The 19,859-nt window shown below is 34.4% G+C and overlaps 1 protein-coding gene across 4 annotated transcripts in view; it reads left to right on the forward strand.

The window, feature by feature from the left end:
* LOC126762724 (glutamate receptor 1) overlaps positions 1-19,859 on the forward strand; it is a 149,320-nt gene that overhangs the window by 21,233 nt on the left and 108,228 nt on the right. For all 4 annotated transcript variants that reach the window (XM_050479684.1, XM_050479686.1, XM_050479683.1 and 1 more), the window contains exons 3-5: positions 11,809-11,961; positions 12,447-12,574; positions 16,646-16,775. In XM_050479684.1, coding sequence (XP_050335641.1) covers positions 11,809-11,961; positions 12,447-12,574; positions 16,646-16,775 — 411 coding nt within the window. The remainder of the gene's footprint in view (positions 1-11,808; positions 11,962-12,446; positions 12,575-16,645; positions 16,776-19,859) is intronic.

Below are 19,859 nucleotides of genomic sequence, written 5' to 3' on the forward strand. Positions count from 1 at the left end.
AGTTTGTCTGCTGTGTTGTTAGTGGTCGCATTACCTCGGCTGCCACTTAGTTCACAAAAGACGGTAGTTGCGCTTTAGTGCTCCGTGCAACACAATGCATGCATGTGTGCCGGTGTGTGCGTGTTTTTGGCTGGTGGAAATTTGAGTCGTAAAAATCAACACAAAAGCCGTTTTCACTGCGTTTCCGGTTGTTCCATTTATTTTGTATAGAAATTATCGTGCGGATAGAGGAATGGACGTATTCTATACGAGCATGTTTTGTTTAGCTGGTAGCGTAACAAAAACAGTGTGTATACTTGAGCACATACATATTTTGACCGGTTCTTATTTAAACTTAACCCCGTTTCTTTAAATGTGCAAATTAAGAGGATTTCTTGTATAAAAGAGTCTGTTTCACACATACCTAAATAGGATTTTTGGAGTTTGGCAGCTAAATGGCGACTGCAAATATGTTAAGCGAACCCAATTTTTTATTTTATTTTAGTATAAACATTACCATTTTTGAAATCATTCTATGTATACAGGAGGTAGAAATAGAATACTATATATGTGAACAATATTTACTTTTACGTCCATTAAAAAAGTCTACAAGTGCCGCAACGATTTTCGAGTGAAATTGTTTCTTCAATCGAAACAAAGAACTTTGGATTTGCCTTCGAACTTTGTACGATTTCACCAACAGAATGATCTTGAATATTATGGCAAGCAAAAAATTCTACTCGTTTTATCACTTAGTCCCACACAAAGTCCACTGATAAAGATACTGTAACTTTGAAAATATATAAAAATTGAGATTCATGATTGAAGAAAAGTACAATGTATTTCTTGGCTCCGTAAGAAGGTTAAGTTCGAAGATGGGCAAAATCGGCCCACTGCCACGACCACAAAATGGCGGAAACCGAAAATCAAAATCATAAAGTGAAAGAACGTACATTTATTTTCAATATAAATAAAGATATTAAAGTTTTTGGCACAAATAAAAGGATCGAATTGAGACGTGCATATCTCTGGACGATAAGATTTTTTTGGAAAAGAACGCTCGCAAGTAGCCGTCCCATACTAAGTTTTTTGTACATATTCGGAAACTCCTCGAGCGATAGATCGAATATTTTTCAATACATTCTAATGGTTCAGTCGTTTTCACAGGCATTGCCAAATACAAACTCTCAAAATGGATGAAATCGCGATAAGTCATCAGGATATTTGATAGCGAGATCTGCCGCTACATAGGTTATGTTGAAAATAACTAAAAGTGACCGCTCAAAAATGCGAAAACATCGGCAACTTCATCAGAAACACTAACCGGGTATTTTACGGAATAAAATCAAGAACTTGGATCAAATCAAATCCAGGCCTTTTTTAAAATTATAGTGGAGATTCATCTTTCGCCTCCCGGCATCATTTTCTTTGGTCGTTTTCAAATCTTGGAAATCTGGTCAGGAAGCTGTCACAATTGATGATTGCAAATTTCAAGAAAGTCTCGGTATATGTTAATTGTGACAGCAATCCTTTTATTAACATTTGACATTTTGCAATATGGTTCACAACCTGAGTGAGTTGCCTTCTTCCGAAATACTACGCTATTTTTGTTTTCCATCTGATGCACCTCTGTATTTTTTCCTTGATTTTAGGAACAATGATGATAAAACGACTTACACAAATACGGTATTATAAATAGGAACCTTGATGTGTATTGATATTACGGATTAGATACAAAATACTATTTTCTTGAATTTATGCACATTGTATAATTCTAATGTGTTTATTCCAAAACTTAAGAAAAACATTCCTTATTGTCGTTTTTATTGAAAGACAAAAATTGATAGTATTTCCATTATTGAAAATCATTCTAGTGTATAAACAAAATTTACAATTTGCACAATTTTACATCATTGCATCATATGTGAAAAATTTACGTTTTGTCACCTGGATTAGATGAACACAGATTGTCTGACTGGCCTAAGTGCAACAACGGCATTTTCGAGTGAAATTGGACTTCAGATCGAAAATAGCGTGGCGCCCCGATTTCTGGAATAGGACGTCCACGGGTTCGAACTTTGTACGATTTCACGATTACATTGATCTTGAATATTATGGCATTGCTAAGCACTGGCTACTCGTTTTATCGGTCCGTTCGCGCCCACATTTCCCTGATGACGCGCCAGTTTCTACACATGTACTGCCGCATTGCTTACGCTCGCGCCCTATTTGAAAATATTTAGTCAGGCTTGAAAAAACCTACGTTGCGCCTCTGCGACTGATTGCGCCCGTGGCGGGTGCCACCTTCGCCACGCCCTAAAAGTAATATATCTAATGCATATACTATATATAAACGGGCATGGTTTTTTGTCCAAATAGGTATAGGTATAGTACTTGAAATCTCAAAAAATGTATAACATTTGCAAAAGTTGAGAACCTAAAAATATTGTAAGCATATTAAAAGTTTATGGCACATTAATCAAATTCGAGTCTTTTCGTCACCTCGCAATTCCAAAAATATTGATATTTTATAAGACTTCTTGATTTCATTTACCATGTATTTACTAACTTCCATTAATAAGAAGAAAAAAACGATCTGAACAATTTGTGTAGAGATTGTAATGTTACGAGGGGCAATGATCTGAGTCAATTTTAAGAAATAAAAAGCTTGCCATCCAAGAACTTTATATCGATTGCTCAGTTTCTTTTCATACTCTTGCAACATGTTGCTACAGAGTATTTTAGTTTTGTTCATCTAACGGTTGTACGTATCACATAAAACTAATCGAGATAAATATTGTGTCACATATACATAAATGATTAGAATGATAAGACGAGTTGAAATTCGTGTGACTTTCTGTCTGTCCGTCCGGACGTGTAAGCTGTAAATTCCTGGTAACGTCATTGGTACTCCCAAAAACAATTAAAACAATCGATAAATCATTTTAAACAGCGTTACAAGACTCGACACGATCGACCGATTCTAAGCAAATTAGATATAAGACATTATTTGCTATTGCTTTGCCACAATGTGAAAATGGGTGAAATCGAACTACATGGATCAATGTACAGTTGCAATTCAAAGAGAAAGTTTTTGGGATAACAGCATCTATGTATATAAAAAACGGTCATTACTTCCCTTAGCCCACAACTACCTAATACAAGGTGATCATGATCGAGCTTTCTTACTTTTTTAAAGAAAAAACACAGAAACTTCAAATATTATGGGGAGTATTTATTATTATTCGAAAGTACATAATTTGGCATTTATTTCTCTCTTTCAATTGTTGGCTGCGGCTACGTCTCAGATGGTCTATCCGTAAAGTCCAATTATCGATGACTCGTTTGAGCATGTCGACTGGTAACTTGCGAATGACACGCGTGCTATTTTGCTGTAAGACCTGAATCGAAGCGGGATTTTCCGCATAATCTTTAGACTTTACATATCTCCTCTGGAAAAGTCGAACAGGCATCAAACAGTCGGTTATCATGGCGAGATAATGGTGGCCATTGATTATTATGTTCTCACTGGCATCATTTTTGAAAATACATGGACCGATGATTCCACCGGTCCACAAACCACACCAAACCGTTTTTTTTTCTGCATGAAATGGCAGCTATTTAATCGCTTTAGATGGCAACGGCTATATTTTCTTCACTGCGTGCTGGACGTGGTCTATTCGGTCGAACATTGTTCGAATGAATGTTGGGTCTACTGCCTTAATAAAAATTTCCGAACTTTCCAGTGAATTTATCCCAATAATAATTATAATATTTTTGTCAATAGATGTCGTTGCAGTCGTATATATCCAGTGATACCAATCATTTTAATCTTCATTCAACCAAAAAAAATTAATTCGGGGAAGTTGAAAAAAAGTTACAGCTGCTCACAAATGATTGAAAATAATGAAGAAATTCGCTATATTTAGAAATTTTTGTCAACAACGGTTCCCTCGCTTCCGTTCTGGAAATTTCGACTTATATTGATGAAAGTTTTCAGTGTAAACCAGTGTATCAGAAAATGGCAAAGTGGTCGACCAAAATGGTACATACATATTTGTCTATTTATTTAAATACGAAAACACTTTTTTTACTATCCAATATATCGGCCAACATATGAGTTATCTCAATGAAAATAAAAGACCGTGTTTTACTCACAATACTGTATTTTTGTGCCTAAAGATCAAATTGGGCGAAATCTGGAACTAACCCTCATACTCCATATGTTTAGTGATTGTTTGTAATGTACTTAACAATACAATGTAGAATTGAGTAGGGATCAAATGGTTTTATAAATTTAACCGTACCGTCATTCTATCCAAAGGTGGCTCTATCCATATGACAATTTTTAGATGGTTATCAAACAAACTTAAATGTAAATTAAGGCAATATGAATGTGGACCATATTTAGATGTGTTCACAATATACAAGGAATTATAAAATTTAAAATATCGCATGCTTAGAGATTCCAATTCTCAAGATTTTTTTTAGTTATGTTAACATACGTGTCCCTGAATTACGTTTGAGAAGTGTTTCAACTATTTTAAGAAACGTTAGCAGAGTTGCAGAATATCGAGTGGGAGCTGTTTTGAAAATGACAACGTTAACGAAAAGAAATGAATAAATATATTTTAGGAAGAAAATTCCCCTTATTTTTTTAACACAACTCGTATTAAGGTTTGGGCCAAGCAATTCTTTCTCTATATTAGAACGACGTATAGTACATCAATCAAAATGGTTATCAGTGAATAAGTGAAAAATTTAAGTAATTAAATTTTATCTAATTACAGATTCTTGTTAACGATAAATTACCCAATCTAAAATAATTACACATTAACAATTGGCTTACTTACATTCACTGAATTTTGAAATATCGTGTTTAGACCCAAAGAAAATGGAGAAAGTCTACTACTTCTCTGAACAATAATCATACAATTTATGGTTGGAGGGATATGACATAATATATCTACGTACGATGTAGATAAAAAATATAGGTCAAATATCCGACACCATCGGCTAATTATTTTGTGAAATTTCTCTGCTCAGTACCACAAATTTAAGATAACGTGCTTTATGCATGGAAAAATGCACTCAGCGTTGTTTCTTAGTTCTTCAGGCTTATTTTATATAATTTTCCTTACACTAAAGTTTTATACTATTTGTATATCTCATATAATTTCAACATTTTAATTTTTTTTCTTTTCCGTAGTGGATAATAACAGTAAAATATTAGCTAACATTTTACTTTCTTTAAAGTTAACAACATAAAGTGCGGTTAAATTGTGGCAGCATTTGTGCGCGAATGCGCTTAGTCCTCCAGCAAACATTATGTAATATATTTTCTTAGCTATGCGTATAATAAGTTGAAGTCACCGCGGCCTCCACTACCGTTTAGTTGTAAATTGTAAACAAGATCAGCCCGTACAATGTCGAAACACGTTCTTATATATTCGTGCGAGATTACTTGCGACAACGTACGTATGTATGTATGTATGTACTGTGCACATTTTCCAAGAACGATTGTGCGGGTTCAAATCGTTCCTGGAAAATGTTTTCATATTTACTTTCAACTCATTACAGTGGATATTGTTTTGTTTGTGTTATTCTTTGCCTTTCTCTGTTTTATTTATTTTTTACTCAATTTAATACAAATGGCACACATTTCTTTGTTTTAATGTGCAATGTTTGTTTGTGTTGCTGCGCAAGTTTTGTTATCGGCCGACAAATGCTGCCACCATTGCTTGCGGAAGCTGCCATTCACAGCCACCGACTGGCTGCAAACGCGGCAGGAAGATTTCACTAAATTGTTTTGCTGTTTCGCTCACTTCGCTGCTTTTGCTGTCACAAACTCTTTTCCAGCCACAACAGGCGTTGCCACTGTCATGCCACTGCTGTGCACCAGCGGTTTGCCCGAATGCACTTGTGTGCATGTGCGTGTGCCCAAAACGGATTTATGGAGTATGCGTTTGTTGGAATTCAGCTCGGTTGTTGTTGTCATTAAATTACCTATTTTTTATGATACATAAATTCTTTAAAATACCACACAATGTGCCATTATACACACGCCCTGGTATTACAAAGCTCTACTTTATTAAAGGGCACTTTAACTTATGAGAATAAATTTTTTATTCTGATATCTAGAATTTAACAACTTAATGAACAGATATGCCTAGTAAAATTGCCTTTATTTATATGATAAATAGCGAGTTCTGAAAATTATCATTATATGGAATTACAAAATTAACTATTTTAAAAGTTTTATTATTCAGATACATATATTTAACCGATCATATCCAATTACTTTAGCAATCCTCAAGAAAGTTTAATTTCTTCTTCTTTATTGGCGAATGCACCGCTTACGCGGTTTTAGCCGAGGTAATAACAGCGCGATAAGTGTAGCATGGTCCTTCTAACAAGGTAGAGGCGAGTACTCTGTCAAATATTTTTAGAGCAGGAGTATTTTCATCCATTGGGACGACATGTCGCGACATGACCTAACCAGCGTAGCCGCTGTCTCTTAATTCGCTGAACGATGTCAATGTCGTTCACTCATAATTCCCGTCCTGCTATATGCAGAGGCTTGGACGATGACAACAACTGATGAGTCGACGTTGCGAGTTTTCGAGAGAAAAGTTCTGCGAAAAATTTATGGTCCTTTGCGCGTTGGCCACGGCGAATATCGCATTCGATGGAACGATGACCTATACGAGATATACGACGACATTGACATAGTTCAGCGAATTAAAAGACAGCGGCTCCGCTGGCTAGGTCATGTTGTCCGGATGGACGAAAACACTCCAGCTTTATAAGTATTCGACGCAGTACCCGCCGGGTGAAGCAGAGGAAGAGGAAGACCTCCACTCCGTTCAAAGGAAAGAAGAAACGACTGGCGCGCTGTTGTTAACTCGGCTATAATCGCGTAAGCGGTGTCTACGCCAATAAAGGAGAAGAAGATGTCAATATCGTCGTATATCTCGTACAGTTCATCAACCGCAACCGCTTTCTCTCCTTAAACTCGTAACGCCGACTCAGCAGACGTTGTCATCGTCCAAGCCTCTGCACCATATAGCAGGACGAGGATGATGAGTGACTTGTAGAATTTGGTCTTTGTTCGTGGAGAGAGAACTTGCGTACTCAGTTCGAAGTAGCACCTATTGGAGAGATTTATTCTGCGTTGGATGCATGTATATCGATCTTCTTTTCAGGGGTCTTTTTCAAGCTTTGGGGATTGGCGCATATATGGTCAGTTGTTGATTTTCCAGGCCTAAAGCCACACTGATAAGGTGTAATCATCAGTTTACGACGAACTTTAACCTTTCACACAATACGCTCGACAGAACCTTATATGCCACGGTAAATGGCGCAGATTGTGGTTTTCCCTCTTTGTGGATTAGGCAGAGCACACTTAAATTCCAATCGTCGGGAATTCTTACGTTCCACGATTATCCCTATCAGCTCTTCGCTGCTGTATTTGAATAGCTCCACCAGAAATCCATCGGCTGGACGTTATCGGACGACTGGCGCGTTTACAACACACCACCGATCAAAAACCAATAATTTGTCATATTAAGCAATAAATAATAAAAATAAATAATAAATAGTAATTGGGTTCAGGGACTTGCAGACTTGGCTACGCCAAATTTGCTTAGAAAAAATCCGTTAAGAGCTTCTATCAACAGTGCAAAAATTGATGAAATCGAATTATAACCCCGCTCGTACTAAAACTATTCAAGCTCCCAGATACCGTGTTTTTTTGTGATTAATTTACAAATTAGTTAGTGAATATTCCAACTTACAAAAACGGTATTAAACGAGTAAATCAATTATTTTCCAATTAAAAGCTATAAGTAAACACGTTCTAATTTCACAAACGGGGAAAAAATAATAACAACTTTTCAAGGCTTCGGCAATAAAAAATAATGCTTGATATGTACCTGATATACTCCAAACATAACGAAACGATTCCTTGCTTCCAAAACATGGTAGCAATGTAAAATATTTTAATTCAAAATGGGTTACATTTGTGTAAAACAAAGAAACATAAATTGATATAATCAGTTAGGTATATGATTTACTTTTGAAAGAATTGTTAAACATCAGTCCTGAAACCGAATATGATTCTAATATTTTATTGCACAAACAATGCCTTAGGTATTTTACATTAGGACAACGCGATGCCAAAATAACACAGAAAGAATGTGCTTATAAACATAAGGCCACACATGCTGAAATATACTTGTAAATAAGTATACAAAGCGAAGATGCTTTACTACATTTACAAACTTTGGTATTAACGTCCTGCCTAATATCATTTTTACGAGTGGCACAAATGTTAATTTAATTTTTCCCACTTACAACAATGGGCACATTAAAAAGTTTGGAGTCAAATATTTATACATATGTGATAAATATTTTATTATGAATTTATGCTCATGAAAAACATGACTTATATTAATTTATACCACTCATTATTTTAAATGTTTATTTGCCTTTTTTATCTGCGGGATTACTCATACGCAGCGTACATCTTTTTTAATGCTTGGAGATATTATTATTTAAGTCAACATATTATATAATATTGATGTCTAATAATTTTTATGTGTATTAAAATAAAGTTAGGATGGTATAGCTCAGCTAAATTTTATGTAACAAGGGGGAAAGGTTTTATAACATTCATATTTTTATATTTAGCTAAACTTCCGAATAACACTATTTCTTTGCATAGTAAAATAAATATAGTTTAAAATAAACTAAAAAACACGCTTTTAAAACATATCAAACTAAAAAGTGAATAATAATTTTTTGTATAAACTAACAATAATAATGAAGGAAAAATTCCTGCATTATTGTGAGAAAAGCGTGGAATGCTCCATATATGAAAAATATGTCACCAAGCACCCCACGCTTTTCTCACAATAATGCAGGAATTTTTTCTTCATTATTATTGTTGGTTTATACAAAGAATTATTTTTCACTTTATAGTTTGATATGTTTTAAAAGCGTGTTTTTTATTTTTTTAAACTATATTTATTTTTAATTTTTTAGTTTGATGTGAGAAACTCCAAATTTGTTAAAATATGAACTATGACATGTAGTATTGGTTAAGTAAATCGATAATTAGGCAGCATTTAATATCTACTCGTAACCTTTCATTGACTAATTGTTATATTATTTGCGGCCAAGTTCAATTGACGACTTTACGAATTATTACTTCTTATGCCAGTATTCTGCTTGTTATGATTGTCTCATGTCTCTAATTGTCACAATCGTAATTTAGTGACTCTGTTAGTCATAAGTCTCATTTTGGTATTCTGGCAGATATAGTATAGTAGTATACTGTATAGTAGTGGCTAAATCGAATCATTTCTTCTAAAGCCTCACTGTTACATGGGGTTTTACCTGTCAACTTTGAACAGTCTGGTTCTTCAATTCGAATACCGTCCAAAGATCTACAACGACTAAGTGCTACATAAGCTTGTCCAGCAGCAAACAGTCGAGAGCCCAGATAAATTACTGCATGATCTACTGTACAACCAGAGAACGTATATTTATAAATAATTCATAAATATACGTTCTCTGCTACAACCTTGAATCTTATGAACGGTCGACGCCCAACTCAGTATGCTATTCAAATGTCACCAAAACTAATTTTATATAGATGTTGCATACTTTTAAGCGCATCTTTTTGGTGAGCTGCTTAAACTAACTACCGACTTCCTACAGTGTCGCTCAAATATTCTAGATTTCAGTACCACTTAAAAAAGTTACAAACAAACATACATACATGCAAGTGAAGCTAATAAAAGCGTATTAAAAAATAGTTGCGTTCATTTCAATTTACATCGAGGAGAATAATATATGGGTCTAACTATGACCTCAGCGTCCTATCGATCTAATAATGCACAGTCATATATTTTATTAAATATTTTACCATGTTTCGGATTGCCGCTGAAAATATTTCTATGCTGTCCGACTTTTGTGTTTTTCTGCGCTATGGATAGTTTTATTGAACTAGTCCTTATGTCGTTTCATTGATGCAGGATTACCTAGAAAAAGCATTTTCGCATTTCTAATCAATCCTCAGCTTACTTTTTTCATATTAATCATAATAAATAAATAAACAAATGTGTACCATTTTGGTCGAACACTTTTTGCCATTTTTCCGCTAGAAACATTATTCCATCAGTGTGAAACTTTCATCAGTGTAAATCAAAATTTCCTAAAGCTAACGAACCATTGTTGTGCTTCACGAACTGATACTGCATCGTCTCCGTAAACTTCACAAATTTCATTGGTGGCTTGCGTGGCATTCTTCTCTTTTTTATACAAAAATTTCAAAATAAAGCGAATTTCTTCATTATTTTCACTAATTTTTGAACAGCTGTAACTTTTTTCAACTTCCCGGAATTTTTTTGGTTAATGACTCAATGTGATTAGTATCACTGATACACATACGACTGCAGCGACATCTATTGACAAAATACGAAAAGGCTTTATCGATTACCCTGCTTTTTATAATTCGGCATTTGAGAACAAACAAAAATATTAATCATCGAAAATCGCTTTTTTATTTTTCAAAATATTCTTCATAAGGATATTTATACTTTTGCAGGCGTTTGAGCCAGTTGACGATGCATTTTTGCTACTTTGATTGAGTTATCACCAAAAAAATCGCTGAACGCACTTCTTGGTTTATTTTTTTCATAGGGAACAAAAATCCGTCGAGCGGTGCCAAGTAAGGACTATACGGTAGTTGACACATCAAGTCTATGCTTTGGTGCTTAAAAATGCAATTGCTTCAGTAGATGTGGGAGAGCGAACTCGCATTGTAGTGGGGAAGAGTGGTCAGTACCTAGCCTATGGTTTTTCTGATTTCTTGAAATACAGTAGATAAACTTATGGTAGTTTACCACTTAGAATTTACAGTTCTGACCTGTTTTAGTGGTATGGTTCCGTCATGTTAAGTTTTTCCAAAAAAAATAGTTTGCTTTAAAGTGCTTCGTGCACGAGCAGCTTCCGTTAGATTTGGCTCACTTTCGTGCTCATACGCTTACTTACACCAAACATTTCTCTCGATAATCAACGCTAGCCGGTTTTTGAGCGTTGACAAATTTTAAGGGTTCTAACGTACGAAATTTCTTTTACAGTAAAATATTCATGAAATATCGAATAACTGCTAGTCTTATTAATGCCTATAGTTATCCCAGATGAAATTTGTAATAAATAAATGCGCTAAATATTCGCGATATTAATTCATTTTTTGGTCAAGATGAATATTTTAGGTTACTGTAAACAACCAACAAAAATGACGAGACTAAAAAAGTCAAACTCTCCAATAAAGTTGTGAATTGCCAAATCCTATATTCATTCAGCACTAAGTGGCTGAAATGTATAGAATTTTTCAAACGTTGGTTGCTCCTTAGAGCAAAAATTCCGGCCTTTGATTGAATTTAAATACTCGAAAAATTATTAAACTTTTTTAATGTTTAACTATGTTTAACTATGTATGTATTATGTTTAATTTACCTATCACACAGAAACCTTTTTTAAAATAATTTTTTTTATATTTTTTTATTTGATTTCCGCTAAGAGAAAGCTTTCCATTTAGGAAAGTAGGTAGTGGTATATTTATGCGTATTCAGTTATAATTTAAAATTAGTTTTTATAAATTAAAACCGCACAAAAAATTACAACATAAAAACTGTATACACATAATTGTTTCTAATTCCAGTCAAATAATAATTAAAAATTATTGTTATATAAAATCATAAAAATTTGTAGCATATTCTTAAGCAAAATATTAAATTTTTTCGCTTTTCTATTTTTCAGGCGCCATATTCGAGCAGGGCACCGATGAGGTGCAATCTGCGTTTAAATACGCAATGCTCAATCACAATCTCAACGTATCGTCACGCCGTTTCGAGCTGCAAGCATACGTGGATGTCATCAATACGGCGGATGCATTTAAATTGTCACGCTTAAGTACGTCGAGGCGAAAATTCTACTCAAACATGCATACTCACTCACACAAAAATACACTCATCGACGTATAATACATATTTAAGTAGATCACGTGGCTGCAGTATGGTGGCCTTGTGCGGCAACTGTGGCTGTGGCAAGCGCACGCGCAAGCGAATGTGTGCCATTCGCTGGTTGATTGCCGCAAGCGCGCTGCGGCTGTCAATGCTATCGCTGCCACTGCTGCTGCTGCTGTCAATGTGGTGCTGATTAATTATGCACATTTTCCAGATTTAAACAGCAAAATCCCCATTCACATGCATTTACGCAACATCCTTAACAACATTCACACTCACACAAGCATATACACAAATGTCTGTAAGAATACATAAACAATTTTTAATTATGGACGTTTGTTTTTCTTCTATTCTCATATTTAATGCTGCAACACAACGTGACTCAACAATTGCGTCAACACGTTTTGGTATGCACGCGTATGCGCCTCACAGTATGCAATCAATTTTCGCGTGGCGTTTATTCCATGTTGGGCGCTGTATCACCGGATTCATTTGATACATTGCACTCGTACAGCAATACGTTTCAAATGCCATTCGTGACGCCATGGTTTCCAGAGAAAGTAAGCCGGAATTTCACACTGGTTATATTACATAAAGCAAACAAAAAAATAGAAAAAGCAAACTATGAAATAATAAAAATAAATAAAAGTGCATAGAAACACATAAACAATGCAAATGTGCAAAGCAAAAAAGTCTGTGCGAGCGCGAATATTTGAAATGGAAAAAAGTGTGACAGCACTGTGCATACTAACTTTTTAACACTTAAACAAACACTAACGCATTTTCGTACTCACATATACATATGTGTGTGTGCACACAGATAAATAATAAACGTGGTATTTTTGTGAAAATATCGATAGTCAAGCACCGCAGCTGCCGCTGTGCCATTTTTCCAACGCACTTGACTTGCTGCCATTGTTTTTTCTGTCGTTTTTCGCTTTTCGCCTTGCTTTGTGTTGAGGGTTTTGTGTTTGTTGCAGTTTTATACGAGCAGCGGATTTTTTGCGGCATATTGTCGCTACCGAAATGTGTTAAGTGTGCAGTTGCTCGAGTGGTTGAGTGCAACAAAAACTAGTAGCGAAATTTGCACAATATGATACGAATATATGTTTTTATATAAACATATATATATGTATATTTAAGCATACATACATATATGTGTATCCCAACATAAACTGCAAGCCCGAATTTTCCACTCATGGCGTTAAAATAACAAGTGCCACTATAACAAAGGCTTTTACGATTTAGATTTAAAATCAGTTTCTCACTCGCTTAAACTCAATAAGAGCACATTTATACGCATGCCGTTCTATACAATTTAAAATAAATACAAAGCAATTGATAGAACGTATTTTCACATCACACTTCATTTAATTGAAATACGTTTAGAAGCATATGGGTAAAAAAAACAATAAAATAAGATCCGCTTTATTAAACTGCATCCTTTTTACCATAGAGAGGGTTTATTGAGTTCGCAACGCTGTTGGTAATACCTAAAAACAAGCTTAGGAGACCCTATTTACAAATGATGTGTGGATTAAGCTATGTCTGACTGGCTGTATATACACAAACTAGTCCCTTAGTTTTTGAGATATCAATATCAAATTTTTCTCACGTCTTTTCTATTAAAGTATTTGCTCATTTGTCGTAACCGCCGTTATAGGATAAATATAGCATATATGTAGATGTCATACAAACTGAATGATCAGAATCAAGTTCTTGTAAAGAAAACTCTTATTTCATAAATAATCTTCAGGAATTTTCGAGTGGATTATTGTTCAAGGTAACAAAATGTTTAGATCAGGCGAGTACAGCAAATAGCTGTCATACGATGTGTATACGAAAGAAAGCTCGAACTTTAAAACTAAAATTTTGAGAGTCTGATGTGTTCAAATGTGAAATTTTATGTAATCAATCAATCTATCCGTATAAAACCTTGCACAAAATGTACCCTGAGGTACTTCATCTTTCGTCCAAAAAGTGTCGAAATCGGACCATAACTTTACAAGAAACCAGACGACAAATAGCTGGACCCGACTTCATATGGTGACTTTTTCCGAAAATATCGGAAGTACGATACAATTTGAGCTGCATATACTATAACGCTGTTTTATACTCCATATGCGCCAGACGTGGCTCCATGGGAACCAAATTCCAAAAATAAAGAGAGCTTTAAAAAGTTCATACTTTCATAATCCTAAATGACATAGTGCTTGGCCGGGAGAGCTAAAGATCATCCTATAAATCGATTTTATAAGTGTAGAATATAGAAGGGGGACTGTTTTGAAGACGGAGAGTTATTTATATCAAAAAGAGTGTCTAGAAAGAATTGATTTTGATTTCAAATGCAATGACTGCTGCTTTGAAAACTATCGTTCTAGGAAGTTCTACTTCTTCTTAGATAATGATATTTGGCATCAAATATCAATTATATCAATTCAGACCTTCATCTTATCTCCACATATCCAATATATTAACTTCCTTCCATACGACTGACCTTGTTTTGTACAACAAGGTCAGCAAGTGCGATAGCTCAGGCAACAAAAATTTTCTGTCGTAATATGATATAAAAATTTATCTAATATTTACAATTTTTTTTGCTTACAGTATAAAATTGCGTGATGTCCAACAATGATAATTCATAATTTTAAAATTCTTAATTAATTCTTCAAAATCAATGTCGTCTCCATCAAAGTAAACTCTCCTGGCTCCAATATAATTGTGCCAACTTTTCTTCCAATCTTCGAAACAATTGTTAAAATCCAGAGCGGTCGTTTGAGTTAGCTGAATTGCCACGGAGATAAAACAGGCGAATACGGAGTGCACCGCAACTCGATAATTGAACAAATCTGTCAGCTTAACCTTGATTTTTGAACTGCTCTCACTTAGTTTATCGGCTTCGGCTTACCTTTGCAACGTTATTTGGTCGACCGATTTACATTAAATAGTCTTACTACTATCTGCCCACAGTTGGACTATCTGCTGGTCAGGTTGTCTTTGTAGTAATTATTTTAATTATGAAGGATGATTTTTATTATAAGTAGTAAGATGTCTTTGCTAAATAACTATAAATTATTTTGTTTCTACGCCCAATTCTTCAATATAATTTTGAGATTACGCATGACTAAAACACTTTACATATATTTTAAAAATTTTTAGTTTTCGAATATATAGAACCTGAAATAAAGGTAGAAAGCTCCGCCATTCTGCAATTAAAGTTTTCTTGGGACCTCTTTAACACATTATTAATAACCTTCAGGTTGTCAAACTAATAAACTAAAGTTGAGCTTAATGGAATAATGTCTTTAGAGGTTAAGTTATGAACGAAAATCCAAATAAGATTTATCTGCGCGGAACATAAGTTGAACATCTGCTCACTTGATCTCCCTTAAATACGAAAATGCTACACAATGTTCTATTTTATTGCATAAAATTTATGCTGTGCCCATAAATTTTATTTAATCATATTTTTATTAAATGTTAATCATACGCCTCAGTGGTAATAAAGCAGATTTTAACTAAAACAATAAAGATGTCTCCATTAGGCGGAGTTAACCGTGACCGTCTTGAAAAACAACAACACTCAAAGCGCCAGCAACTATGTTGTAAGTAACAAAAAACTGTGGACAAAGGCCTGCGGTAGCAATAAGCCGTTACCGAAAATTTATGAAATGCTTAATAAAGTTATAAATGTCCAAAACTGTACGCAGCACACAAATCATAATAAATTCAGCTTTTATTTCGTTTTACACAAACAGAACGACAACACCCCAAAACACCCCTGCTAAAGGGCCTGAAGCCTAACGAACCAGTAACATGTTTAAAGAGCATATAATATTGCGTCGTGTCGAAAACCTCAGCTGTACACCAACATCAACACCAATGGCTGCAGAAGTTGTAGTGGTCCGTCGGGCTTTAGTACAGCTGTAGGCAGCCGCCATGCTTATAGCAATTACATAAATATTTACTAGCAGTGTACGGTGCACTCCACGACACACACAGATTGGATGAAATGTTTTCGAGTTTGTGATGAGAGCTCTGCAAATCTTTACAACTACAGCTTTGATTGTTAGAGAAATCTTATACAGAGAAGTTCGTCACGCTGAAAGACAGCTGACATTTGCATTAGCTAATTCCTTAATCTTTGATATTTCATAGCAGCGCAGTTCTCACTACATTTCGAACTCTGAAATGTCGTCATTGCACAGACACACTACGCTACTACTGCGGCATTAAGCCACTGTTATTACAATCAACATAAATCATTCGACAAAAGCAAAGCTATGAAGAAACCGAAACTTGAAAAAATAACTTTTTTTTACAAGAAATAAGATAAATAGTAAATATGTATAAAATATCCGCAAAAAATTACATTTTATAAGTATGTGTGCGTAATTGCGCTATAGTTGCGCGGAGGCAGATATACTCTTACACAACTTCCACCTCCGGCGCCGTTGCTTACTCACACTGCTGTCGCAACTTTTCTGCGCCAACAACTGGCTTTTCTGCGAGTACTCGACACTCGCCACAGTCACGATTTCAATTCACACCACAATTTGCTTTTTGTTTCTTTTTTCCAATCCCAATTTTACTGTGCCGTCAATTCGTAAACGCTTGCACGCGCCTGCTAGGTGCTGACGCCCTCATCCGGCTTCCTCGACTATGCCATAAGTATGCGCCCGGATTATCATCAGGCGATTATCGATACAATACAATTTTATGGATGGCGTAAAATAATTTATCTCTACGACTCACATGATGGTAAGTACGAAATACTACGTAAAATATAAAAAATTGCGTACAAATATAGTATACTATATATTTTACCATTTTTGATATATATATTAACAGTTACGTAGTGGCAAGTGAGAAATAAATTTTCACAAGCCGTTAACCCACTGACAGCGTTCACTCAATTTGTTCATACCAAATGCGTGAACTGTATATTTATGATAGATAGTAATTTGTCAAGGCTCCTGCTACAGCGAACATAAATTTGCTTATGCATCGCTAAATTTATGTATTAATGTAAATGAAGCTTTATTTTTGAGTAAACATTAAACCATCATCAAACCAGAGCTCCATTAATGGAGCACTGTGGTATACATATATGTATATAAGGTATTTCAGATACATACAAATTGTTCAATAAATAAAAATCCTTCACTGTGTGGTGTAAGTGTCTGCATTGGACAAAATATTGCGTATACTTTAATTGCTTACAACTAAAATAATGCAAATCGGTTGAATTTCGTTTGTGAATTTTGTTAAGAAAATGTTACATATACGCCTCCGCCTACAAAGCAAATTCAACCGGATGCCATAATCTTTTAAAAGGATTTTCGAAATTTAATGTGATATTGCTCAATGGTACTTCGGATATATTGAATTAATTAATGAAATAATTTATGAGACAAAACTGCATACTTTTACTAAGAAAATCAGATTTTTGGTCAGCTATGACCAAATTTCTGTTTCTATTGTAGGATTACAAGCCGTTCATGTTTCAGTTAGAGAAAATAACACATAAAAGAAAAATATACGAAATATTTTGACTACAAATTGATTTCAAATCATACATTCCAAGCTATAGTTGTGGGTTGTTTTCGTGTCTCTTATTTCTGAAAAACTTAACCATTTGTAACGAAAAATAATTATGCGGATAATTACTCTTAACTTCAATTCACATTTTTGCCCATTTTTTCAAGACTCTTCATGTTCACACTAAGTTACTATAATTATCGAATAGAGAAATTAAAATCGACAAAATGTACTACAATTCGATTTTATTTAAATCATTCATCAAGCCAGAAAAATTAAAAATTTTAAGCGATTAAATTATTATATAATAAATGATGGAAATTCAATTCACGGATGTTAGGGCGTTATGGAACATAATTCTGCCTTCATTCATAACACATTAGCAATTGCGCTACAATATTTTTCGGTTCTGTTTCTCGTTAATTCCATGGTAGATAGGTATGTAGAGTGATTGTTTAACGACGCACCTAGGCCTGGAGGATGCTCATTGTGAGACCACCGGGACTAAAATCTCCTCAATCTATTGTGTCCTATTTGAACCAATTTATGTTTCTGATGAAGTTTTTCAGTACAAAAAGTTTTATTTGTGCAACTTCCGTCCTCTACCGATACCATAATTTCTATTATTTCCTATATAAAGTCTTGCATTCGCATAGAAGATGTCTTACAGCCTCTTTTTCTTCCACCTTTAAACAGCTTCTACAATTGTCTTTATATACAGGGGGTTGTGGAATCTGATAGTTGTCGGAATCAGAATTGAAACCGATCAAAAAAAGCAGTAGGTGTCATGAATTGAGACATTATTGGTTTCATATTCGAAACAGAATTTGTATCGGTTTTGGGTGTCAGGGAAACCAGTTTTATCGGTTTTGCTGTCAGAAACAAAGCAAGAAGATATTCGCACACAGATTTGAAATGTAAGTTTCTTAACTTCATGTTATTTTATTGTTACGAATTAATTTATCTTTATTTCTATAGGAGAAAACATAAGAATAAAACACGAAATGTCTTAATTATTGAGTTTTGAAAAAAATGCGGATATTTAAGGAGGAGCCTGCTTTAGAGGCTTAAAAATCGATTTTTTTTTTTGGGAGGGAAAGAAATAAGTGATTAAAGCGAAATTTCTAGGGTTTATAGTAATATATTTAAACATCATCTGAAAATTTTTTGGATACGATTTCTTTGATATTCTGCCTTAGGGAAGCAATTGTCCAATGCAACTCGCATGTGCATTTGTCGGACGGCGGGCAGTATGCAAGCAATTTCTATCGGAAACAAAAAATTCAAAGAGATTCATATTTGTTAATAACTTTGTTCAAGTTAAACTAGGAGAATTTCAAAAAATAAGTGTAAAATTCTAAAAAAATTTAAAATTTGAAGAAACAAGTGGTATTTGACCAAAAAAATTTTACATATGAATGTATGTTCAAACTTAACTTTTCTTAACTTTTTTTGTTTAAATAGAAGATAATTTAATGCGAAAGATAACAAACTTTGCCCCAATTTCATACGTTTAGTTTTTTCTATCCTGTCCGCCAATTAAGAAAAATCGTAAGAATGAAAACCGAGAAATCGCGAGTCAAAGTTTTCGCTTTCTGCCCAAGCGCTCATATATGTATATTTATATCTACCAGTGCTCGGTGACTATTTCCCTTCTAGCTTCGACAATCCCTGATAGTGTTTCTAATATGCTGGCATACCTGTGTGAATTTCCCATAATTATCAATAAATTCGATCAAATCTGGAAACGAAGTTTGTCAAAATAAAATAATAAAAACTTGTAATTGGTAATCAATGTTATTGAAACTTAGAATTGCGGCTGTAATTATTTTCTATGCCAAAATCGTAGAACAATGGTAGGTTAACTTACTCTGTTTTCTCTCTTGCTCAATCGCAAACTTAAACCAAGAGAATCATAGAAGGGCACAAAAGTCAATCTATTAGAACGTTGAAGGCATCCGGACGACCTGATGATTGAAGAAGTTTCTTGAAGTAGCATAAATACAGAATAAAAAATGCGTACTTGAATCTAATTCTAGTGTCGCCTGATGGGTTGTGTGTAGTGACAGTTAAGTGGCCCCAGTATTAATATCAGTCGAACTTATAATCGACACAAAATATGCAATAAATCGCAGTGCAAGTTTTTATTAATTTCTAGAATCGACGCTGCTTATAATTAGTTTAGTCTTTAACTAATGATGAATTATGTACTTCTGCCTTGATATACTAAGGGCCGAATTCACAGTGATTAGTTAACCAATACCAACTACTTTCTATAAGCAATGCTTAATTAATAAAGAAAAA

The sequence above is a fragment of the Bactrocera neohumeralis genome, chromosome 6 (genome assembly GCF_024586455.1).
Source record: "Bactrocera neohumeralis isolate Rockhampton chromosome 6, APGP_CSIRO_Bneo_wtdbg2-racon-allhic-juicebox.fasta_v2, whole genome shotgun sequence".
Taxonomy (NCBI): domain Eukaryota; kingdom Metazoa; phylum Arthropoda; class Insecta; order Diptera; family Tephritidae; genus Bactrocera; species Bactrocera neohumeralis.